At 46.7% G+C, this 26,780-nt stretch overlaps 1 protein-coding gene across 5 annotated transcripts in view; it reads right to left on the bottom strand.

The window, feature by feature from the left end:
• The window catches only part of PLCL2 (phospholipase C like 2), a 253,669-nt gene that overhangs the window by 63,303 nt on the left and 163,586 nt on the right, over positions 1-26,780 (bottom strand). For all 5 annotated transcript variants that reach the window (XM_060180862.1, XM_060180866.1, XM_060180864.1 and 2 more), the window contains exon 4: positions 21,444-21,519. In XM_060180862.1, the coding sequence (XP_060036845.1) occupies positions 21,444-21,519 (76 nt within the window). The remainder of the gene's footprint in view (positions 1-21,443; positions 21,520-26,780) is intronic.

Raw genomic sequence — 26,780 nt, 5'->3', positions numbered from 1 at the left:
TATTTCTCTTTTTTATTTCCACCACTCCTGGCAGGCAATGTAGGACCTAGAAATTGGGGGAGGGGTGAGAAAGACACCTGCAAACCCACTTCTGCTTGTGAAGTTTCCCTCCGGCAAGTAGGGGCCAGGGGCTTTAGTCTGGTTCATGTACATGGTGATGTGAGTGTTCAACTGGGTTTGCACCACAGCCTGGCCCCATCCCTGTTTTTCTGTCTGGAAAAGTTGGCCTGAAGTATGAAGCTTTGGTGATGGAAGGAAGAGATACATGCTGGCAAGGATGAGGGGGAAAGGAACTCTCTACATTATCTGTGGGAATGTAAATTGGTTCAAACTACACATTTAAAGAGCTCTGTGCATGCCTATGTTCACAGCAGCACTACCTGTAATAGTACAAATTTGGGAACACAAGTCTAAGGATAGACCAGTGGATAAGGAAATTATGGTATATTGTTGTATGCTTTACATTGGGTTGTTCTAGCTCTCCCCCGCCAAGAAAATTGGATCAGTCCTGCTAGTTTCACGGGCCTGCTTGGCCCCGCCCCTAGGAACCCCAAGAGAGTTCCAGAGTTCGAGAGTGCTTGGCGCTGCCGCGGGGGAAAGAGGCAGCAGAGTTCTGTTTGGTGATTAGTTTGGTTTAGTTTATGAATCGTTGTTCTTGAATAAAGAAATACAGCTTCCCTGCCCAGCCGTATGTCTCTGGTCGTCTCTGTTACCCACCCGTGAAGGTAGCCCGGCCAGATAGAGCCTCCGAATTTTAACAACAGTATATGTACACAAGTAAGTACTACTCAGATGTAAGAAATGGTATCATCTCTTTTGCTGGAACTTGAAAGAATCATTTTAAGTGGAATAACCCACGAGAAGATTGAATCTCACAGGTGGAACTTAAGAAACAGAACATACAGAATAAAGAAATCAATAAGGAGGAAAGGGGGGTGAGGAGTCAGTGTCCTAGGGTGGAAGAAGACAACAAAGTTAGTGAAAGGTGTATTGTCCTGACTTCTGTTTCAGAGAGGGAGAGGTGAGATGTTATATACACATAAAGCATTACTTCCACCAATAAAGTGACTTAAGTTTTAAAAATCCAAGGACAGAAAAATGAAAAAAAATCATAATCTTGTAAACCATGGTTCCTGAGGATAAAATGAATTATTAAAAGCAGGAATATAAATAAAGAAACGCGTGCAGTTATCAAGGAGTCCGCTAGGCAACATATATATATATATATATCTATCTATCTATAGAGAGAGTGAACCGAGATAGATCGCCCTCACTTTCTCCTTCCCAGAACATCGACAGGCTAATACAAGTCTATAGGGTAGCATAAAATGTATCACTGATATTCTTTTTGAAAATGGGCATAAAACAAAATTGCATGCTGGAAAAAAATATTTTAAAATATGAGGACCAACCTTATAAGAGTAAATTTTTGAAGTGACCAAGACGTTGATTTCCACTGCTATTTTTCATGATTCGGTTTGCTCTATAACACAGCTTTACTGACGATGCGGGCCCAAGCCTGCGACCCTCACCTGCAGTGACATAGCGCTGCAGGTCTCTTCCTCTGCCCCTCTCTATCACAATAAAGGAAAGAAAGAGATTTGGGGAGTAGTGAAGTTATGCAGGCACCAAGTCCCCTTGATAACAAGTGGAAACAATAAAAAAAATTAAGTATTAACTTGTAAACTTATCTTTGCAACCATTATGCTAACCCTCTAATTCTAAGCACATGCTGACTTTATTAGCAAGAGCAATGAAAACTGCACTTGGACTGGAGTTGGTGTGTTGCTCCAAAGTAAAAGACTCTGGGGTTGGTGGGTGTGTGTGTATGTGGGGGGAAGGGTTCAGGTCCTGGAACATGACGGCAGAGGACCCAGTGGGGATTGTATTGTTATGTGGAAAACTGGGAAACATTATGCATGTACAGACTGTTATATTTACTGTCGATTGTAAACCGTTAATCCCCCAATAAAGAAATCTTTATAAAGGAGCAATGAAAGGATTCGCACCTCAGTCTGTAGAGCAAAGCTGCACCACAGCTGCTGGCTCCCCTGAAATGCCGAGACTTGGGGCCCAGCATCAAGGGAGATAAAAGGCGACTCAGAAGGGACCTGGCTACGTACATATGTAAAAAGCTTAGAGGATACAGAACCTTCTCAGGGAAATGGTAAAAAGTACTTGAATATTGGTCTGTCTGGACTGGACATCCCAAGGTTTCCCAACCACCTGGAGTATTTCCTCTTAAGCAATCAGGGTATGGCTGTGTGTGAAATCATTTTGTGAGGTAGAATGTTGTACAGCCCAGTCTAAGGGAGCATACAGAAGAGAGGAGGGATTAGACATTTGAACTAGTCAGTCAATAGGCAGTGAGTACATCTAATTACATTATCTAAGATTTAAGTTGCATTATTCTCTTCATATTGAATTACCAGGAAATCTAGCAAGCCACAGGAAGTTTGGGGGGGTATTTACATCAACAGTTAAGTATAAAAGAGCTTATCTGCATTAGATGTTAAGTAACCTTTCACTTTTCAAACTATTTTCAGCAAATAAACATTAGCCCATTAAACAAAGTTCTTATTAAGAAACACAAGCAGGATCTCTTAGAGAAGTTACATCACCACTCTGTCTAGGGATCAAAATGAGTGTGAAAGTAGCTAGTGAAAAATCAGAGAAATGTCAGACTAAGTACTGTCTCCCAGCCCCTCTAAAGAAGTCAAGTTACTCTTGTTTTAAAACACTTGTTTAAAACTCAAGTTTTCTAGGTAATGGGGTTTGAAGCCCCCATGGTGGGTGTAAGTACTGGGTATTAGCAGGAACTGAGCAGAGAAGTGGGCTGGTGTGACTCTGACTGCAGGGGGTGTGACAGAAGATCCAGAGGCTGGTGGAGGTGCCTGTTTAAAATGAAGTTCTCTGTACACTCTACCCTGGGATTCTGGCCCAGATACACATTTTTTAGCAGGAGCCTAGACGATCTCCATGCCTCACTGAGAAAAAGCAGATTAGGAAAGTGGGTGGACATACAGAGGGCATGCTTAGAGGCACATTTCCGAAGATCAAGAATTATGACGCTGTGCTAAAGATGGGGGTGGGGGGGTATCGCTCAGGCCTACAAGAGAGCCAAATGGTCAAGAATCTGATTTTTCAAAATAACTGACCCACTCAAGGAAATATCTGTATCTTCAACAGAATTGCTTCTGTGTTCGTTTCACATTTATTGAAGAGGACTCTCTCTGCAGGTTCAAGATGGTAATGTAGGAAGACTCTGCACTTGCCTTCCCTAGGATCAACAAAATCTACCGTTGCATGTGGACTTACTGGCCCCAAAGTTGAGCAGATATTCAGATTAGAGCTTCCACAACAAGGGTGAAAAGGCAGCACTCAGACATACAGAAGACAGACATTCTTGCCAAGGAGAAAAACCCACCCTGGGTCAGCAAGGTGCAATTGGGAAATGATCACTTACGAGGCCAAACTTATTCCAGGAGAGGAGGAGAGGGTTGTGCCCAATAGCCAGCACGGCAGACGTGAGCTCTGGGACCCCTGCACTCTGGGGGAAGCAGAGGCAGGGTGTCTGCCTTCAAGGACCCACCTGCAAGCTGACAGACTTGTACTGGGATGGCCGCAGCGACGTTCTGACAGCACACAACCCGCAGGTGAAAGATTCCCAGACACCATCCTTCTAGCTTCTGCTCAAGAGGTCTTAGGAACCTGTCTAAGTTTTCGAGCACATTTTATCACAGAAACTTATAAAAATCCTATGGGATACATCTTAAGAACCCTACTCACTTTTAAGAAAATCAAAGCGTAAAGATATTTAGAACCTTGCCTGGTGTATCAGCTAGAAAATGGGGTTTTGACTTGTGACCCAGGTGAATGAATAAATAAATGTCATTTCTGCTATAGTAAAGTCTGGCCACCTAGTGTCTCCGAGACATCAGCACAAGGGAGATAAAGGGAGAGAGCGTTAGGGGTCACTCCCAGGTCAGAATCACTGGCAGGCACCATCTGCTACCCGCCTGCTGCAGCCTCTCTACACCAGTGCTAGTGAGCTTCATCTCACAACGGGAAGCCTGGAGGTGGGGCCTGATGAGAGCTCTAGCCAAGGGCATAGCCCAGGTAGGCGAAAACCAAGCCATATCAAGCCAGCAGGCCACCCTACAGCTAGCAAAACACAGGCAACAACAGCCCTACTAACGGTGTTCTTCTGGGGTTGCCTCTGACAGCAAGGAAATAGTGTAAACAACCTCAGGGCAGCATCTAACTACAAGGCTAATCCACAGCAAAAAAACTATCAAAAAAAAAAAAAAAAAAACAACCTCAGCCTACTGAATAGAAGAGTTTGTATTGTGTTTTGTTTTGTTTTTCAAATTATATGAAGAGTTCAATTAGCTCCACAATAAAAATACAGAACCCAGTTAAGAAATGGGCATAGACTGAATCAGCATCTCACCTAACCGACAGGTACATGAAAAGATGTTCTTCACCACTAATGACCAGAGATGTGCAAATCCAAACCACAGTGAGATTCACCTCACCTGATCAGAGTGGCTACTACCAAAAACGATGAATGTTGGCAAGGAAGTGAAGCCCTCACACACCAATGCTGAGAAGGCAGACTGGTGCAAGCACCATGGGAAACGGTTTTAAAGACCCTCGAAAAAAGAAAGCTACAATGTGATAAATTCATTTACATATGTTGAGCATTCTGTGAAAAGCCAGGAGACAGAACTGTGTGAGGACGGAGGTTCAAATCCCTGGAACTACCAGGGAGCACCATGTTCCACACATGTGGTGGTCGCCCTCTTCCTTGTTCTGTCTATATCTTTAAAAATGGGTTGAGGGCTGTCAGATGCATGGGAGGCAAGGCCAGGACGTGTCCCTCTAAAAGCTACCGGTTTCTAGAATCACAGGAAGCAGCAGGGGTAAGAGCTAGTACTGATCAGACACTGAGTACTCTTTCAATAAAGAATCTGTTATTGATGGAGCCGAGCCAAGATGGTGACTCAGAGACAACACATGGCCCGAGTTCTCCAAGGACGCTGCTTCAAAACTGGAAGTTTGAGCCCCCGGCTCCCCAGCTGCAGGGGAGTCTCTTCACAGGTGGTGAAGCAGGTCTGCAGGTGTCTTTCTCGCCTCCTGTCTGTCTTCCCCTCCTCTCTCCATTTCTGTCCTATCCAACAACATCAATAACAATAATAATAACTGCAACAAAAATAAAACAACAAGGGCAACAAAAGGGAGAATAAATAAATAAATAAAAAAACTGGGAAGTTCAAGTGAGGCCACCAGGTTCCAGATGCTACCATGATGCCAACCAGACTTCCTTGGGCAGATGACCCCTTTCAGCCTATAGTCTTGTGGATCAGTATTAAATAAATTAAAAAAAACTTAAATAAAGGAAAATAAATACTCCTGTGGTAGACTTGCTTGCCTTACAGTCTCCTATAGAAAGCTACAGAACAAGGAAGTCGGGGAGTCCTTGACCAGCGATCTGGTGATGGGTTCTGCAGCCTGTGATGCCCTACAGGCCCACGAGAATTAATAAGGGAACCGGCAGACAGCTCACCAGGCAGCACATACACTCTGCTCTGTGCAAACACAAAGCTTAGGCAGCTGGCCACCACACCGGAGTGCCAAGCCAAGGGGGACAGCGAGCGAAGGGGAAGCTTTCGCAGCCGTGGAGAGGTGTCTCTCCTGTCTCTCAGCCTCCATCGGGGGAAGAAAATGAGTCTGCTGGGAGCAGTGGAACTGGCACAACTATAAAGCCCTCCGGCAGATGAACCCTGCCAACTGCTGAATGAAGGCCGGGCATCTGCCCACACTCATCCTCACCCTCAGCACAGCGCACATCACCTACCAGGCCCGGATGCAGCCCGGGGCAGCTGGCAGCACAGCTCACAGGCCTCGGGGTGAGGGCTGGACTACCCATTGAGAAACAAGATCTGGCCCTTCTGGGAGATGGCCGTTCCTCCGGCCAGCTCTATTCCTGTCTGTCTTCACAACTACATCGATTACCTCAACTGCACTGACATGAAGTCACGCCTTTGCAGTTACACAAACAGGACTGTTTTGCAAGCCCTTAGTTTCCCTGCCAGCATGATAAGGGCAACCCACACTGGAGTCAGACAGCCCTGCCACTGTGGGACGGCTGCTGCCCGCTCATACAGGTGTGTCTGGAAGCAGTCCTCACCAGCAAGCCAAGTGGAGCCTTGGCAGCTCTTAAAAGGTTCACATATGCACAGTTCCTCAAGTTAGGTTTCCTCAAGCAAGAGGAGGACAGCACTGTGCCATCCACTTGCAGGGCCCTGTCAGCACTCCCGAGGGAGGATGCAGACCAGGTGGCATTCAGCCATCCCATCCCTGGCTCCAGGGGCTGAAGTCCAGGGCTCTCCAGCTAAATTTAACAGTATTTCTCATCAGTGAAACATGTGTCAGGAAAACCCACATACTTCTAAAAGCAGTTACAATTGTATTGCTCCTGAGAAAATCTCTTTTTGATGGCCATCTGCAAAAGGCACATTTAGAAGTTTCTGAATAGCAGATGTTAGCCTGAAGAGCTCTGGTATCCTTACAGGAAGAACACGGCTCTTGGCTTCCAAGCTGCTAGTGGATGGACAGAGCTCCAGGCAGCGCTAGGGAGAAGCAAGAGGGAAGCAGTCTTTACTGTGCTGCTACCACTACTGCGTAGTGTCAGGAATTCCCACTGTGAAAATAATTTGCTGCTCCAGAAACAAGAGACCAGCCAGTAGCAATGAGGGAATAAAAGTGAACACTTCCTTTCAGGATCATGGTCCAGTTTCCGGCGCTTCCAGCATTTTCCAAATACTGTGGAACCGTTTACTTCTATGTCGTCAAATCCAAACAGCCTCACAATTTCTCTCTACATGTTTCTGATTGTTACACATCATTTTCCAATTACTTTTTAAAAAGTGGCTTAAAGCTTAATGACAAAAACAAAACACAATTCATCAGACTGTGGCCCCACCACGTCTTCGGAGAATAAATGTGTATATTGCCAAGGGGATATCAAACAGAACTAGAAAGAAGACCACTGCTGTCTCTAGCAGGAGCTAGAAAGGAGAAATCTTCACATCCACCAAGCTTCCTGCTTCCCATCCCAGATGAGTTTAGATGGAAACCAAAGATCCCTACAAAAGAAAATAAAAAATAAGACCGAGAGACACTAAGATAGAAAGGGGAGGGGCTGAGTCACCGAGTCATCCCGCCCTTTCTTGGCAAGCGAACTCCACTTACTCTCGCCAAACATGAGGCAGGAGAGCACCCAAACAGCCTGGCTGGGGGTTTCTCTACCAATTCAAGTGATATGAGTTGGAAATATACCATGTAACACATGGCTGAAAAGTTTAGATCCAAATACAAGTTAAAAAACTCTAGATATACTGACCTTAAGTGGGTGTGCTTCAAGATTAACTTTGTAACTCAACTGAGATTTTACTTTGTTGTCCTAAAAAGCTTTCATCATAAAATTAACAATGTCAATTTCTTTTTCTGGCAATGGAGACTTTAAGGGTAAATTTTCTAAATGATGACAAAAGAACTATATAATCGTAATAATAATAGTTATTATCATTATCATCATCACGGGAGGGGGGCTTTACTGCTCTAGGCTGACTTTCAGAGAGAGACTGAAGGAGAGAGGGGAAGACACAGACACGGCACTGAAACTGCCGCCAGTGTGCTGGGGCTCAGGACAGACCTGGGTCAGCCACAAGGCAGCAGAGATGTCTTCTCAGGTGAGCTATCTTGCCATCCCTAGAAGTATATTCACATTTAATCTAATTTGCTTTCTATTCCGCATGTTGCCTGCATGATCCCACTGCTCTCAAAAGGCAGGTCAGACAGGGAGGGAGGGAGGAAGAGACAGAAGGCAGGAGCAGGCTCCCACAACATTGCTTCACCCCTCGCGAAGCTCCTCCCTGCTGTGGTGTCCCACCTGACGGTGGGGAGCTGCGGCCAGGTGCTCGCACGTGGAGCGCTATGTCTCGGCAGGTGAGCCATCTCCCGCTGTCTACAAAGGTATTTTGTAGATGGATATTTCACGCACGTGCGCGCACGCACACACACACGATTTTAATTTATTTCAGATTTCCCAAATCAGGCATATAGTGAGATCTCCCCTAGAAGGGAGGAAATTCCTGTAACAGCTTATTTGGCGATTCAGTGAAGAGGCCAGTTAATCAATAGCATTAAAATTTAACAAAGGGGGTCGGGCAGTAGCACGGTGGGTTAAGCACACTAGGTGCAAAGCGCAAGGAAGGGTGTAAGGATCCCGGCTCCCCACCTGTGGGGGGAGGTGTCGCTTCACAGGTGGTGAAGCAGGTCTTCTTCCTCCACTTCTCTTTGTCCTATCCAACAACAATGACATCATAACAACAACAACAACAAGAGCAATAAGGACAACAAAAATGGGGGGAAATGACCTCTAAGAGCAGTGGATTTGCAGTGCCGACACAGAGCCCCAGCAATAACCCTGTAGGCAAAAAAAAAAAAAAAAAAGAAACTATATAAAAAATTTATCAATATACGGGAGAGTAGATAGCATAATGGTTATACAAACAGACTCTCATGCCTGAGGCTCCAAAGTCCCAGGTTCAATCCACCACACCACCATAAGCCATAGCTGAGCAGTGCTCTGATTAAAAAAAAAAAAAAAAAAAGTTATCAATATAGCATGGTTTGCATTCTTTTGTGGCCCAATATCATAATGTTTTGAGCTACTGACAGCAAATTATGGATATCTGGTTCTTTCCCAACGTAGTCACATGCTTCAACAATGTCAAGAGCAACCTTCTGCCTTTGCTGACCGTACTCTCTGCCCACAAACTCCGGGTCTCTGGTGCTCTCCGTTGTGTGGTATTGACACTGTCACCCCCACCCTGGGGAGCTATATGGGAGGGAGTGCCCAATTACTGTTCCCACAGCTCCAGTTGGTAGTTTCTCTCTCTTGGCCTTCTTCCCAAGTGTTCTTGGCATTAAGGAGAGACAAAGTATTTTAAGATGGATTTTGAGCTGATAAACCCCATCCCACATGAGGTGGGACACGTAAACCAGGCCTCTTAAGTAGGTCCATGCAACCCAGATGGATGACAGCCCCATGATGCCAGTTCCACAGCAGTATAAGTCGTGACTGGATGACAGCGAGGAGGTGTTCCTCCCTCCGCCAGCTCTGGCCATCTGGATACCTCTAGGTGAGGAGAAGCTGCGTGACGCTGTAGCCTTTTGTGGGAAGTGATCAGCGTTCTAACCACAGGGCCTTGTGACTCCTTATACAAGGGAGAGCACAGTGGGGCACTGCTCAATGCGGCTCACTGAGAAAGATGATTTTCTCCATCCCGACTACATTCAAATATTGGTTTAGATTTTCTTTCCTTTCTACACACACACACACACACACACACACACACACTCACACACACACACACATACACATTCACCCCCCCACACACACACACACTCATACACACACTCACACTCATACACACACTCATACACACTCACACACACACACACTCATACACACACACACACACTCACACACACACATACACATTCACCCACACACACACTCACATACACTCACACTCATACACACTCACACACACACACACACACACACACACACTCATACACACTCACACACACACACGGGACATTGTTGGGTCACAACACTAAAAAAGACATTTTTATTTTAATGAGAGACAGTCAACACTGCTCAGTTCTGGCTTATGGTGGTGCTGCTGATTGAACTTGAGACCTTGGAGCCTCAGACATGAGTTTCTTTGCATAACCATTATGCTATCTCTCCAGCCCAGAGTTGCCACTCTTGATTAGCTTATGTCTGCCAGTTTGGCATGGTCATCCTAACACTCTATGCCCTGATGATTCAGGCTGTCCATTCATGTCTTCCTTTAGTTTACACGTTTTTTCATTTAAATTTGTCAACGAATAATAGTCATATGGCTCAACAATGTTAAAAGGCATACACCGGTGTTGAGGGAATTATCTTTCCCTCCCTCATCGGTCTAGTCTCCTTGCTCCACCCTACCTCCCACCTGGCAAGCACTTCATTCCTTCTTAGGCCCCCTTTCCCAGAGGGCAACACACCCCCAGGTACATGGGGCTCAGCACTCCCACCCACCTTTTAAATGAGTATTAGCAAATGACACAAATTGCCTTGCCTTCAAAAGCAATATTTACATATTCTTCCTACTTGTGCATTTAAGCTCTTCCAGTACGACGTGTGTGTGTGTGTGTGTGTGTGTGTGTGTGTGTGTGTGTGTGTGCACATGAACACACACATGGGCATATATGCATGGGTTTCTTGACAAATCAACACACACATACACACTCCTTGCATTTTTTTATTGACTTAATAATGATCAACAAGTCCGTAGGATAAGAGGGGCACAATTCCACACAATTCCCACCACTGGAGTTCTGTATCCCGTCCCCTGCATTGGAAGCTTCCCTATCCTTTCTACCAGTGTAGCTAACCAGGGCTCACTTGGGTTTTCCTCACTGTTACCAAGAAAGCTGTACATGTCTTTCAATTATGTGATCCTATCTGTAGGGAGACTGGGGGAGCTGGAGTTCCTGGCTCAAAGCACACACAATCTGTGTGCTGACAGTGGCATTTCCTCCAGACAACATGTGTCCAGCAGTGTGGCAAGTACCATGGCCCCTGGTGGCCCCCGCACACCTCCACACACCTCACTTGCTGGGTGTGCAGGACCTCTCGGTGCTCATCCTTCTAACTGCCCCTCAGGCTCCTCTGCTGCTGCCAAGCTCATTACCTCCAGTTTGAGCCATACAAGGCATATGAAACCTGCCCCATGACCTTCCGTTTCCAACTCTTCCCCATCTCGGTAAACAGCAGCTTTGCTGTTCTAGCCCCTAATCTTGCAGTCATACTGATTCCTTTCCTCATTCCTCCATCATGTCCAAATCCATCAATAAGTCCTGCTGAGTGCGACGTTGGAACATCCGGAGTGTAACCATTTGTTATCACCTCTGCAACTCGCCACTCTGGACCCAGCTCCAGCCACTGATGGGGATGGAGTTCTGCAGACGCTTCCTGAGAGGCCTTCCTGCCTCTGCTCTTGCCTGATGCCCTGTGCCCAGACCAGCTGATGCGGCCACTCAGAAGAGCCAGCAGCTCCCTGGGAGCAGGGTCACACATCCTTGGTGTGAAATGCTTTCTGGCCTGTGGCTAACTCTGGCCCTGGCCCTCTACTCCCTGCTCACTGCTCTGCAGCCATGCTGAGCTGCCCCCCCCCACACACACACACACACACATCAGATGCTCCTGCCGTGATGGCTTCTTGGCCTGGGATAATCCCTTTCCTGCAAAGCTGCTCTCTGCCTCCCACCAAGGCTCCGCACTTTGCCTGAACACTTGATGGCTTCCCAGCAGCAGCCTCCAGCCCTGCCCTGCCTCTGACTCCCTTAACTTATTCTCTGCCTCCTTGTTTCCAGAACACTCGCCACTGACACCCTGGGTGTTTTTAATTCCCTCCCACAACTAGTTTTCAGCCTCATAATGACAGGGGTTTCGGCTTTTTGTTCATAACTTTACCTATTGAATCCGGAATAGGTTTGCATCATTTAGAAATGAATTTGAGTGGCCTGGGAGGTGGCGCAGTGGGTAAAGTGTTGGACTCTCAAGCTATGAGGTCCATAGTTCAATCCCCGGCAGCACATGTACCAGAGCGATGCCTGGATATCTCTCTTTCTCTCTCTCTCTCTCTCTCTCCTATCCCTCTCATCAATCAATAAATAAAATATTTAAGAAAACAAAAAAAATGAATTTGAATAACGTTTCACTTTTGGTGACCTGTGTGCTCATCTTTGTAAAGAATCTGAACATTAGGGTGGGTGTCGTTTTTGTTCTGACTTTGCTTCAGATGGTTTCTGCCACATGGAATTCTCTTAATGCAACACAACACACCACGTTCTTGTTGCTGTGTCAATCAGTATTAAGACAGCAAGCTTTTTGCAGTTTCTTTGCCAGCACCTCAGGTCTCACTTGAGCCCCATTTCTGTCATGACTGAGGTCAGTATAGCCTCACCGCCCTGTACAGGCTCTTCTTCCAGCCCGGAATCCTCATTCCCACCCACCTTGCTTCCAGACAAACCACCTCCTTGACACAGCTCCTGTTCTGAAGTCTGGGCCAGCCCAGGGCTAGTCATGCACTGTGCACATGCACTGTCACAGCTGCACTGAAGCCATTTCTCTGTTGGGATGACTCGTGCAGTGAGCATCTCCTGGTAAGCCTGTGTCTGATTTGACCCGAAGCCCCTGGCTTCCATCGCACTGAAAGCAAGGGCCCAGGAGGTGTGGCATTCTGCATCGAGTTCAGTTCAAGGAACACCCAGTAGCCCGCTCAGCAAACCCCAGTATGGAACCACCCCCAAACAAGACTTGGCACCCCCAGGGTAAAACCTTTAGACTTTGTAAGACAAAGCTGAGAAACATCTTGACATCAACAAAAACACAAGTTATAGGCTCCCAGGTTCCCCACTGCAAACGTTTTCAAATAACACTTTTTAGAAAGAAGCTTACTGACAATTTTCAGTTTGCGGTGTTGGGCGAGATAATGATGTGAGAACCAAGTGATGGACGGTGACAGGTTAGGTGTCTGGTAACTTCGGAGCATGCTGAGATCCGAGGTGTTTACAAAATGAAAAAGGTCTCCGAGCAATCAACTCCAGGTCATGCAGGTCTGGCCTGACATCACGCCTGCCTGTTCTCACGTGGGAGCATGGCGGCTCTCGCCTGCCGTTAGGGAAGATGAATCTATCAAGCCTGGCCCCGGGGGAGATGCCAGCTACTCCGCACACCAGACAGCAAATCAGGAAGGGGAAATAATACAGTGGCGTACACACAGGCAGTTGCAAGCACAGTGCAAATTAGCAGTAGGAGGAGAAAGTTGAAATGAGAGGAGGTGGCATTGAACTATTAAGCCTGGGAGTGGGACTTGAGGAGGCTGGGCCAGCAGTCCTTGAGCGAGGAAGTCAGGGTCCTCCAAAACTTAAAAGCTGCTGGGGGATTCATCACAGATGGTCTTGAGATGACTCCGAGGTATCACAAGTTCAAGTTATTACTGACAAATCAAATTCAGGAAAGCAGAGGTGTATCGCCGAATCCACTACAGAAGATTTTCCACTAAGACTGGTTAGAACACAGGGAAACCCAAGCGTTCATTGTTTCAAGAGTCACCTTCACTCTCACGTCACTCAGTAGTGATATGACTCTGCCATGCATAAGCGACCCCTGGAGGTTTCAGGAAGCAGCCTTACCTACCCATGGGGTGGGGGCTGACATTCTTTCTTCCCCCTTAGGGCATTTTAGAATGTTGAGCCTTGCCCCTGCAGAGGAAGGTCATGGCTCTCTCTCTCTCTCTCTCTCTCTCTCTCTCTCTCTGCCCTTACCATCTACGAAGCAGAGTATAAGAACAGCTTTCCTGGCGGGAGAGAAGCTAGGGTCCAGGAGATAACTCAGTAAGTTGAGCTCCATGAGTCTTGAGGATGGGGCAGTCCCACGGCCAGCACCAAGGGAGGGGTCTCCATGAATGGTGGAGTGGTTGCTGCAGTCTCCTCTCTCCATGTAAATGTATGCAACAGAAACGTGGACTGCAGTATGCACTGGGTTCACTCCCTCATGCTGCAGAGAAGAGAACAGTGAGGGTTTCCTCACTCAAGAAACACAGACACTAAGGCCGGGGTGGGGACATGGCAGGTCCACCACAGTGAGTACACCGCCTCTTCTCGGAACAGCCTCGGCCGGGGGTGTCCTCTCTCTCCCTTGATGCCTTCTTGACTTTTACTTTTTGTTAGTTTTACTCATGTAGAACATACTAGTATTCCATTTTTATGGCAATTATGCAGGCACTGAATTTAAAGAGTCCTCGTGGGGCTGAGCGGTGTTGCGCCCAGTCAAATGCACACAGTACTACGTGCCAGGAGCCGCACAAGGAACTGGGTTCGAGCCCCCACTCCCCACTTGCAGGGAGGATGCTTCACGAGCAGTGAAGCGGGTCTTCAAGTGTTTCTCTTTCTCTCTCCCTCTCTCCCCCTCTCAATTTCTCCGATCTAGCCAATAAAATGGAAAGAAAAAAAGTCTTTGCTTGCTCCCCCTCTCCAGAAGCAGTTATATACAGCCCCTTGACTGAGTTTCTTAATTTGTTTTTTTTAGTAGTTCTGTGCATATTTCTAAGTAACACGCTTATGCTACCCCCGCCCCCCTTCTTGCAGTCACTGTGGATTCACTGCTATGGGCTGACTTTATAGATAAAGAAAGAAAGAGAGAGAGGAAAAAAGAAAAAAGGAAATATATACCATAGCACTCAAGTGCCTTTCAATACACTAGGGGCTGGGCTCAAACCTGGCGTGTGCACATAGCAGAGCGTACTATCCAGGTGAGCTATATTTCTCTCTTTCTTTTAACCCGAACAACTACCGTTATGGAAACTTTTCATGATTTTTAACTGTCAAGACATAGAGTTCCTTCCTACTCTAGGCTCTGACTGCTGCTCTTGCTGTTGCTTTTTTGTTTCTGCGGAGCGTGAGGCATGGCACATGTGCTGTTCCACCACCCCGGGCCACCGTCTGCATTCAGAGAGACGCACCACAGCAGCGGAACTTCCTCCCACGCTGGGCTTGCCCTGGCCATGTGCATAGCAGAGCACGCGTGCTAGCGGCCGGGCTGTCTCTGCAGCCCCTCCAGCGGCTCCGGTGCAGCTTTCTGCCAGCCCTCTTACCTCTGCCCCAACCTCCAGAGGCACAAAGTACCCCCCCTGAAGTGGCAGGGGTGGGCGACAGCGGAAAGCAGAGCCGGTTAGGCCCTGCACTGTAGGCTCCAGATTCTGCCTCCTTAGGCTGACTGTCAGTTGTTGAGCTGTTTTTCAGTCTCCAAAACCTTGTTGCTCCCATTCTCTTTGCATTTATGGACTCATCCCCTTTACAAATAAACCTGACTGATATTTTAATGGAGTTTCAGAAGGGAACAGAGATTAAAAATATGCATTAATTCACCACCTTTGATAGGAAATATGCCACTGATTTCTTTTTTTTTTTTTTCATTCCTGAGAACAAATTATTTTCCATTTAAAATCGCCTGATATAAGCATCTAATTTACTGGAGCAAAGCATCTTGGGCTTCCTTTTAAATCGCTTTCCTATCATGAGGCAGATCAATTCAGTGACTTAAAAAGAAGTTAAAATTCAAAGGCAGCCTGTGATTTTTGGTCATTGAAATAGAGAACGATATTAAGGTGTAAAAAAAGACTTTTCCCCTGGAAGAATTTGACTAACCTTCTATCAACTTTTTATAAACACTTAAATATTTATTTATTTACTGGGTAGATACAGAAAAATCCAGAGGGGTAAGCAGAGAGGGAGAGGACTGGGAAATGTCTGTGCACTACTTCACTGCTTGTGAAGCTTCTCCCTTGAAGGTAGAGCCTGGGGCTTGAACCCTGGTCTTTGCTCATTGTGACACATATGGTCTGCTGGGTGCATAACTGCCTGGCTTCCCATAAACATTTTTCTTTTCTTTTTAACCTTTGAGCCAAGAGTGGACAGTGGCGCAGGGAAAGTCATCTCAACACAGGTTGCCGGGAGATGGAGAGCCATGTGCCCAGGGAGCTGAGGCCACTCACACGACCTGCACGAATACGCTCTAGGCGGAGCAGGGACTGCAGAGTGAGCCCTGAGATACCAAATGCCTGGAAGGGAACTAAGGCCACATGCTCCTTGATACATGCCTCAGAGATACTGTTTGGGGACTCAAGTCCACTGGAAAGGGAAGCAAAAGCAAAAATAAACAAATGGGACTTTGGCAAACCAAAAAGTTTCCACACTTCTTGGCAGAAACTTGTAGCGAAAGGAAAAGACATCAACTGAATGCAAGCAGGTATTTGTACGTGTGTGTGTGTGCGCGCATGTGTGTGTGTGCATGCATGTGTGTGTGCATGCATGCGTGTGTGTGTGCGTGTGCGCGCGTGTGTGTGTGTGTGTGTGCGCGTGCGCACAGAGTAGGTAATAGTCAAAATTTACAAAGTTCACAAAACTCAACAATAACAAAAACCCAAACAAGCGAATCATGTGGAAGAAACTTAGGAGACATACTGATGGCCCCTGGAGCCATGACAAGATATTCCATCATGGGGCTGGAGGGCCCGCTCACTGGGCAGGGTGAATGCTGAGCTGTGCCCCCACCAGGACATACCTGGCCCTTCCTCTCTGGGTCTCTTTTCTGTCTATCTGAGTGAAAACGTGGCCTAGGAATTATGAACGTGAACATGTGCAAGACTTCAGCTCTGAAAAAAAAAACAGTTCAACTCTCTTAAAAAATGATGAGAGGGGTGAGGGTGGGGTGGGGAAGAGAGGTCAGGGCGCCGCTGGTATTTGCACTGCTGGGAAACTACACATGGACCACGCGAGCCCTCTGACTGAAGACTGCTACCCACTGAGCTACCTCTCTCCGCAGGTACACGTCGCCTCTCAGCACTTGGGAGATGCATATCAGAATCACAAGTCAGCTACCACCTCACACCTGCAGGATGGCCATTCTCTGGGGAAAAGAAAGGAGAAACAAGTGCTGGGAAGGACGTGGAAAGGCAGGAATCCGTATGCACTGCTGGGAGAGCTGTCGATCAGCACCCTGTGATGGAGATGGTCACAGAGACCCCTCAGGAAAGTCTGAGCTAGGAAGTCCACACTGATTCAGTCATCTCACTTCCGGTAATCACCCCAAACACAGAAATGCACAGTTGGAGAAGATACACATCCCGCATATTTACTGCAACATTATTTGTGACGGAAGATGTGACAGTGGGTCGTTACGCGGCTGTATAGACAAGTGCAGTCCTGCCATTTGCAACTACCTGGGTGAATCTAGAGGATGCTGTGCACAGTGATACTGCTAGATGGACAGACAGACACCGTATGATCTACAGACAAACCAACCAAACCAAACCAAACCAAAAGCCAGGTGAACCAAATAAAACACTTGATTTCAGACTGCTAGGCCACTCAGTGGTTACCAGAGGGCTAGAGTCACGTGGGCTGGTGGCTTGTCCTAGAAGATGAGGGGTAGAACTGGACTTTCAGTGAACGGGATGCAGCGTCGGCACATGTTGAATTCTAATGACCTGCACCTCCAAGTTTATATAAAGGTACAATACACAATGCAACTTAAGGAATAAAGAAAGACCATTTCCGCTGCTTCTCTCTCCACTGCTCTGACCTGAAGGACTTGCGCGTTTCTATTTCGTGGGAGAATAAGCATCTGTCAATTTTAGAGGAATACCTGTGCTTTCTCACCCACACGAGCTCCCTCCTGTATAGCTGAGCTGCCTCCACTGCCTTTCTCACTCGCATGGCTGTGTAGACCCACTACACTCCTGCCCCCCCACTGAACAGGACTTTTGGCTGACATGACTCTGAACCAATGCTCCCACACGCCTGACATGCCTCTCTGTCTGTGGAAGACAGAGAGGGGGAGAGAAAGACAGACACCTGCAGACCTGCTTCACCGCCTGTGAAGCGACTCCCCTGCAGGTGAGGAGCCGGGGGCTCGAACTGGGATCCTTATGCCGGTCCTTGTGCTTTGTGTCATGTGTGCTTAACCCGCTGCGCTACTGCCCAGCCCCCTTGTCTCTCTCTTTTCTTAAGAGATGGGCTACAGGGAGTCGGGCGGTGGCACAGCGGGTTAAGCGCACGTGGCGCAAATCGCCAGGACCTGCGTAAGGATCCCAGTTCGAGCCCCCGACTCCCCACCTGCAGGGGAGTCGTTTCACAGGCGGTGAAGCAGGTCTGCAGGTGTCTGTCTTTCTCTCCTCCTCTCTGTCTTCCCCTCCTCTCTCCATTTCTCTCTGTCCTATCCAACAACAACGACATTAATAACCACAACAATGTTAAACAACAAGGGCAACAAAAAGGAAAATTAATTAATTAATTAATTAATTATTTAATTTAAAAAAATAATAAAAAAAAGAGATGGGCTACACGGCTGGTTCCCAGTTCCCAGTTCCCAGCCCCCGTGGTTCCCCAGCTTCTCTGCACAGCATGGCAGCCTCCTACACAGCCTCCTCGGGAAGCACTGCAGGTGAAACTGGCCCCAGGGTGACCTCACCTTGCTCTGAATGTATTCTAAGAAAATGGAAATCATGGCTGCACCAGATAAAGACTGTTGGCTGATTATGATTCAGAATGAAAGGGAGAAGGCCATCTCTTGTCTCCCTGCATCATTTCTTAATGCAGTGCCCCCTAAAGTAGTGTGAACCCTTTAAGTGATGGTCATGGGCAAGTGGAACACACGCTAGTGCCCACTGGGGCCAAACCCGGAGACCCCCTCCCCCAACCTCACCATTATCTGTGCTGCCAATAGGGCTTGTGAGCCCACATTCCTCTTCCTTCTGACCTCCAGTTTACTTTTTTGCCCTTGGAAAAGGTGGCTTTTCTTTAGTTAAAAATAGGTCTGCTTTTAAAAAAATAACAACATAATCCTCTCAGCATTTTGATGACCTATATTTTCATTCTGTGACTTTAAGATAAAAAGTCCTGCAAATAGAAGAACAATTACTTATCAGAAGTAAAATCAAAAGCACATGGCTTCAAGCTCAATACAAATTAGCAATTCTTCCTATGACTGTGCTCTTACCATAACTGTAAACACAAAAAACAAAAGATCAAAGGACCCTAAAAAAAGGCCTTGGGATAACAGTGTATAGGAGGTTAGCAGTAACTGTGGAACTCAAAGGTAAAAGGCACATACTTCAATAAAGGTTTAAACTCAGAACAGCCAGAACTGTAACAGTGGTTAGTCTTTCTTATCCTTGATATAAATTTTTAATGGCCAAATCTCTCTTCTGCTTTTTAAGATACAGGCAAACACATCCTTCGTAGAACTTCACAGACTGATGAACTTGCAAATAACTTACAATTATTCAAATTACTGAGTTAATGAACAGTTCTTCTCCCCACCCCACCTACACTAAAAGCAGGTTAGGATTCTAACAGTCCATAATTCTCATAGCAATATATGTGCTTAACAGAATTAAATACCTAGTGACTGTCAAATCACATCTGGTCAACTGATTTTTGAGTGACTATGCTGTACAGAATGCCAGAACAGATGTTAGAGGTGAAATGCCGACAGTAACTCAATTGTCAGTCTTGGTACCATAGGAGATTCTTATCCTGTTTGGAAGGCATAATTCACTTAAAAAATACGCAGTCTTTTCAGCAGCTCTCCAAGATTAAAGCAAATACATGGCTTGAGTTGCTGAAGAGAATGGTTAGGTAATACAAGTCCTGGCAAACTGAAAGGGGACTGGGAGATATAGCTAATCCAGTAGAGTGCACCCCTGAGCATGCATAAGGACCCGAGTTCAAACCTCAGGTCATCATCACATGGGAGCACCATGCAGAGGGGAAGCTTTATGGCAGATGGATCACCACTATGGGACTCTTCTCTGTCTCTCACACTCTGCCTTGGGCGAGGGGTAGCAGAGCCCACTGGGAGAAGGAGAACTGTGCAGGCGTGAAATCCCAGCAAAGCCCTGGCAGGGAAAAGAAAAAATCTGGAAGGAATGTTGAGACAGAAATAAAGAAAAGGACAAACTGACAGAAAGGAAGAGGAGGGATGTCTTACCAGAGGGATGACCAATGGAAAGCTACGGTAACAAGAGATGGAGAAGGGCTGCCCAAAGACCAACCGGACGGCTGTGCAGGGTTGTACTGCCTTTCTGTCCTCGCCATCCTGGTAGCCTACCCACCAAGTTCTGCCCAGGAAAGTTCTCGGAATGCAGCCAGGGTCACTTCCTTAAAGCTCAGTCCCTCTCCCACAATGTGCCCCTGTGGGGCTTCCTTAGGCCTCACAAGCCACCTGAGTTCACACTCAGTAACATAGCAGGGCAACTCAATACCTTGGATTCTATGCACTTACTCTTTTTTTTTTTTCCTTCTATTTTTCGACTTCAAAATCACCGAGACAATACTGATTCATGGACTGATGCTGTCAAGGGACCCACATCACCCCAAGAAAGGTGTCATCAGTACATTTCATTCTCCGCCAATCCACGCGCCTCCTCCTCCTCCTCCAGGCACCGGATTTTGAGCCCACACTTAGCACCCACCCCATCATTCCTCTGGGTCCTTGGATCAGCTGTGGTAGACTACAGTCCACTGAGGTTTCACCCTGTACTTCTATTGTGTGTGCTTAATTTCTCTCTCTGGTTTAATATAAAAGGTTGGACAAGTCGAAAACCAATGCTGTTTACTTTGTAATATGTTGGTAGATAATGAATCTTAGAAGTACCTCGGGCATAGCAGAAGTTGAAGCATTCAATTAGTAAACAGATATTTTATATAACCTTAAGAAAATGGTAGATGACCCTGCATGGTGGAATTAGACAAAGGAGATTCAACACAACAGGTGCACAGGCGACTAGATGACTTTGTGTAGGATAATGGCATGACTAATGTGGTGTCTGAAATATGGATTTAGTTGTGGTTGTCGGAGACAGTAGTCCAGAAAGAACTAGAAGCAGCTCCGTCGCTTTGCTCGTAATATTTTGCTAACAAGATAAGAATTTGGGAGTCTGTTTATCAACCACTAAGGTGACCGTTCCTTCAATAAATACCCAAATGAAGATTAACACATGTATCCTTATTTTCAACTTTTCAAGGAGTTCACTTCTGAGATGAGAGATTTTTTTTTTTTTAAAGACAGGGTAATAATTAGTCTCTTGAATTTAGAAAACCTTAGGAACTAAGCACAGGTGGTTCTCATGTAAGTGGCACATTTTCCGTATTAGTCTTCCAAATTTATACTCAAAAGCTCCAAAAGCTGGGAAGTCCATTTTGCGTATTCTTATTACAATGCATAACACTTGGTTTTTTGTTTTATCACACTTAAAATTAATTAGAGTGTTGTTTATGTAACAACATACAACATCTGGTTGTTTAAAATTAATGAATTCATCAGCATTTGGAAATGTCAGTGCATTAAGAATGTGAAGAGGCTCTGACTAGTTCCAGTCTCCTTTCTAAGAAGCCATTCTTGGCTGAGACGCTGTGCTAAAAAGGTACAGGTGTGTGGGGTGTTGTCTGGCAGTCAAGTGGTGCAGACCGAGGTTTTCACTTCTGGCCGCTCATCACAAACACCTGGGATCCAACAGCTGCACCTTCTCTCGCCACTCAGACACCCCAGCCAATGCCCGTGTGCTTTAAGAAGCTTCCACCAGCAGAGTCTGTTATCCGGCCTTGAGAGCCTGTCCATGACTATTTCTGTGAGCCATGGAAAACCAATGTTTAGACTGACTGGGTTTTCTAGATAGAGTTCCAAAAACATGCAGTAGAAGCAAGCTATGTGCAGCTACTCACTGCATTTAAAGAAGCAGACGTTCACTTACCCGCCTTCTGACAGTGCACGATCTTCTCATAGACAGTGTCTGCATGCTCGATCAGCGCCTTGAGGGACTGGATCATCTGTGAAGAGAACGGCCAGATGTGAGGTGGCAGTGACAGGTGCAATGTCACACACCAGCCCCCCGCCCCAAACACAGGCTACGGGGAGGCTTTTCCACAGCCACAGGCGATGCGATACTCAGACACCAGCCGACTTCAGCTTAATGCTGGCACCATCACCCAGAGAGGGTGCTGGGCTCTACGAATAGAGAGCTTAGTCTCCCAGCACTACCCTCCACATTCCTCCTTGAAAATCCAGGTGGTTGTTACCTGTTCTTCTGACCGACTGGACATAAATCTGAGGTTCCCAGGGCCATGTCTCAGGTTCCATGAATTTGGAGAAGTGGTTCTCAGAATTCTTTACTCAGTATATTCTTACTCAGAATTCTTTACTGGTTTAGTATAAAGGCTGCAACTCACAACAGCCAATTGGAAGAGAAGCACTGGCCAGCAAGAGGTAAGGACGGGCATGAGCTTCCCTGCCCTCTCAGGGCTCCCATTCTGCCTAGATGTCCACAAGTTCACAGACCTGGAAGCCCTTCAAAGCCCTTCTCCGTTTTTAAGGAGGTTTCACTACACAGACATTACTCACTGGCCATCATGGATCTAATTCAACCTCTGGTCCTTTTCTCCTCCCAGGAAGTCTGGGGGGTGGGGGTGGCGGAAAGGCCCACAGTGTCAGGCTGGTTTCCCTGGCAACCAGCCCCCATCCTCAGGTGTTGGTCAAAAAGATGTGTAAATACTTAAGTGCATAGCAGCACAAAGTGTAATAGCACAAACTTAGAAGCAACCTAGATGTCCAACAACAGAGATGTGGCTAAGAAGGCTGGGTACTTATACACAATGGAATACCACTCAGCAGGCAAGAATGACGAAGTCACTTTCTTCTCCTCATCTTGGACGGAGCTTGAAGGAATCATGTTAAACGAGATAAACCAGAAAGAGAAGGAGGAATATGGGATGATCTCACTCACAGGTCACAGGCGGAACTGAGGACCTAGTGGGGGTTGTATTGTTGTGTGGAAAACTGAGACATGTTATGCACATACAAACTATTATATTTACTGTCGAATGTAAAACATTAATTCCCCAATAAAGAAATTTAAAAAATATTCCAAATTAAAAAAAAAAACAGACAAAAGAAAAAAGAACAGAAAGGGGAAACTAAACTTTGGACTGGTGTAGTGTATTGCACCAAAGCTAAGGACTCTGGGGAGGGGAGGGAGGCAGGGGGTTAGGGTTTGAGTACAGGATGGGTGTGAATGAGTGTTCTGCAGACACCTGTCACAGTGAAATGAGAAAGTTCACCCATATGTCAACAGCTGCACTGTAAACCATTAATGCCCCCCCTCCCAAATAAACTAAGCCTCTGAAAAAAAAAAAAAAAAGGTATCTTCATTAACATAAACAAGAGACACCTTCAATGCTTGCAATGCTTAGGAAATTCTGAGGCTTTGGGAGCTGTGAGTTAAAACCGTGAATGAAGACCAGATACTTGTGAGAAATACAACTGGGCCACCTGAGTGACCACACATGTGTACATCACACTGTTGCAGCCTCCCAAGTTCAAGTGTGTCTATGTGAAAGATCATAAAGTCACCTACCCTCTTGTAGCTGTTTAACCGTGGCTCTGAGTTCTGTTGTTACAGAAGTTAGGCTGGAAAACACTGAATTTGAGCCTTAAGCCAGTATTGAACTGAGCTCTTTTCAGTGTGATAAGTTACAAATAAACATGCATACATGCCTAATCTGCTTTTAAAATATTTATTTTTAAAAAAATTTGATAGGACACAAAGTGGGGGAACAAGACAGAGACAACTTCTAAAGCTTCACCTCTGCAGGTGGAGACCAGGGGCTTGAACCCAGGCCCGTGCATGTGTTCCCAGACCACCAACTGGCCCCCACAGCTATCACGGTTTCAGTGGCTCACTTTTCAACAGTTTCTTATAGAAAAATGCCAATATCCAGCCACTTACCTATGCAATTTTCACCAGGAAATCAGCTTAAAACTTGCCATGAAGATCAAAAACAGCATTTATTATTATTATTACTATTCAAACTAATATTTTAAATGTTCCTATCAATGAATTTTACAGTATTTGATTTTGAGTGCCTGCTTTAAAAGCCACTCTTGAATTAAGGGGAGTAAACAAACGGATCAGGGATCATTTGGTTTTACTTAGCAAAATGCTAGGGAAATAGCTACCTGACGTGATCTTTTTGTCTCTTGTGTCACTGAAAATGAGATAGTAAGACTCACCTCTCAAGGTCTAAATGTGTGTGATTATGATTTTTAAATTATTACTAGTGATTTGATATTGATTTATAAAATTACAAGACAACAGGGGTACAAGTCTACACCATTCCCACCACCACAGCTGAGTCCCCAACCCCCCAACTGTAAGTGCAGCTTCTTGCTTTTTGTATTTACATGTCCACATAGTTTGCACTGTTCCCATATAATCTTATTTGATGATTCCGGTATCACTCATCTACTTTGTGTGGCTGTTCTATCTGAAATAACAAGCACCAATCCAACATTTCTTTGTCCTTTCAAATTATGCCTTTTGTTTATAGTGTTTATCACTAAGTGCCATAGCTGTCATTTTATACACAAGAACTAATATGTAGGTTGAATTATTTGATCAATTCAAAGAATGCTGTGGTGGGATTAGTTGCATTTGGTGAAGCTAAAGCCTAATCAACATGTTTCTTAGAAAGTGCACCAGGTTCACAAAGTGAGTCACACAGCAATTATCGGGCTCCGCTGTTCCAACAGGCCTGAAGGCCAAAGCAAGTGGCAACTTCGTGTCTTTTCTATTCATCTGCAGTGGGTTCCCTGTGGCAGTCCCTGAGAAGGAACTGAGGGTGCCGAGACAGCTGGGTTTAGTCCCCACCTTCAACAAGTCCACAGCCGAGCGGTGGACCTTGCACTCTGGGATTGAGCCTTTTCACATCCATTCTCTGAGATCTGGATCATTCCTGTCAATTAAATTATTCTCTTCTACAGCTGACATACCGAGCAGGCAGTGATAGAGATGAATAGTTAAGAACTTGATTATTCTGCCATAAAGTCATTTGTGCCATTACATAATTTGCATACTGGAACGGTTCACCTCGTCATCAGTAACCTTTCTCAGCTTTGATGTCAAGCCAGATGAGAGATGAAGGAGCCAGAGCTATTTCAGCAAGGAGGACGCTTGTCAGCAGCTCCCTATCAAAGGACTGGCTGGTGGGGCTCAGCCCCTCAGAGAACACGGCAGTGGGGGGAGGACACGAAGCAAGCAATGAGCAGAGCCTGGTCTTGAAGCAGATGCGCAGGGCAGTAACTTACGGAATGCAGGACAAATGGGCAGAGTGAAGCACAGGCTCCCAATTCAGACAACCTCAGGGGAAAGGTGATCCAAACAGTCAGGCAGATCAGGCACACTCACACGGGTTCAATACCTGACTCTGCTACTCACTAGCTTTCGCATCAAGGACAAGTCACTGAACCTCAACAGTGGGCCATACCCGTCAAAAAAGACACTGCTCGCTCCTGTGAGGACTCAGTGACAGGAAACCTATCACCAGCACATGACGGCACCTGCATATGTCACCCACCCCCACCTTCCTTGACGGGGAGGGCCCAGCAGAGCATTTGCTAGTAGCTCTGAATTTAGGTGAATGAGCATGTCTCCCTTTTGTTATGTTCAATGGCACTGTTCCCAACACTCACTACTAACCTGATTTCATTTGAAAAGTCTGGTGTGATGAAGTTCTGAGGAGCACCTCCCATCCCAGTTTTTAGTATCAGCTAAACAGCTATAGGGCAGAAAGTACACGCCAGGCTGAAAGGCACATTCGCCTCAGGGGCCGGACAAGGACGCCCTCCTGCTGCCTGTGCTCCTCCAAGGTAGGATCACCCTGAGCTAAGGCGCTGGGAGCAGAGAAGACGGTTGCTGACCTGGGACTGAAAAGAGCAACCACAGCAGAATGTGGCAGTGCGACTGGGTGTGACTGCTGGGACATTTCACGGTGGGGCGGGGCGGTGTCACGGCAGCATCCATGCTGACACCCACAGAAGCATGCTCTGCGGCCTGTGCTACACAGGGACGGCTTCTCCTGGCAGTGGGAGGGCTACCTGCCCTCCCCTCTTATAAAGCGTCCATAAAATCAGAAAGCTAACGCACCAGGGTGGAGAATTCGAACATAGCGAAAACCCATTCCAGCTTTGGACGTCAAGGGCAGGTGTTTGCAGGGTGTACGAGAGAGGGCTCGGGGGAGGCGCCTGGGGCGGGAAGGAGCACCTGAACACCAAGAAGAACTCGGACCAGGCTGAAGAGGCAGAGCAGGCCCGGCTGAGGGGAGGCACTCCTCCAGAGCTGCTGCTGCTTCCACCGAGTGCCTTGGGAACTGATGGCTTTCCTCTCGCCTTAACTATACACGTTTCTGGTTAGGACGCACATTTGTATTTCACTAAGCATATGGCAGAAAGTTCCTGACTATAGCCGGGTTCATTATTCTCGTCTTTGCATATATTCTCCCTGAGGAAAGGCTTCCTTGAGGGAAGGGAGCCTCCTGGGTGAAGGCTCTAGTGGGGTCCAGCACTGGGCTTCCCTCCCCATCCCTTTTTGGAAGCGGAACACAGGGCAGAGAGGATGCGGCCAGGACAGCAGGAGGGCAGCGGCAGACCTGGTGGGAAGCACTCCTCTGAGTCTGGACCTGCTGCTTTGTAAGGAGGCCAAAATCATGGCAACGTGTCGTCTCTACAAGGCGCGTCCATGGTGGTTCCTTTTCCATTCAGTGCTTATAAAACCCACTTGAGGGGGAACATCTACGATGACTCAAGTGTTAGTTGTATTTATGTGAATCCTCAACACCAGCGCCTCCTGAGGTCATCTGGTACTTTGGGCAAAGGGGCTGTCGTTAAACAGTGAGGGGAGGAGGCAAGATGCAGCAGCCTAGCAGATCCACAACTATCCTCTGCCGAATGAAGATAACAAAATCCACATAGATGGACACCACGGGAATCAACAGTAACCGGGACAAGCCATAAACCACAAAACCAAAACCCAAACACAGAGGAAGAGAAGCCGACGGGACCCAAGTGGAGGCAGAGACAATTTAGAGCCGCCAAGCTGCAGATGCTACCATGATGCCAGACTGACTTCACTGGGCAGACAAACCTGCCAGTGTGTCCTGGAGCCCCACCTCCCCAGAGCCCTGCCCCACTAGGGAGAGAGAGAAACAGGCTGGGGGTGTGGATCCACCTGTCAGCACCCCAATCCAATGGAGAAGCA

Source organism: Erinaceus europaeus, chromosome 21 (assembly GCF_950295315.1).
Source record: "Erinaceus europaeus chromosome 21, mEriEur2.1, whole genome shotgun sequence".
Taxonomy (NCBI): Eukaryota; Metazoa; Chordata; class Mammalia; order Eulipotyphla; family Erinaceidae; genus Erinaceus; species Erinaceus europaeus.
The sequence above is the reverse complement of the archived record's forward strand: the minus strand, read 5'-3'. Positions and strand labels throughout refer to the sequence as shown.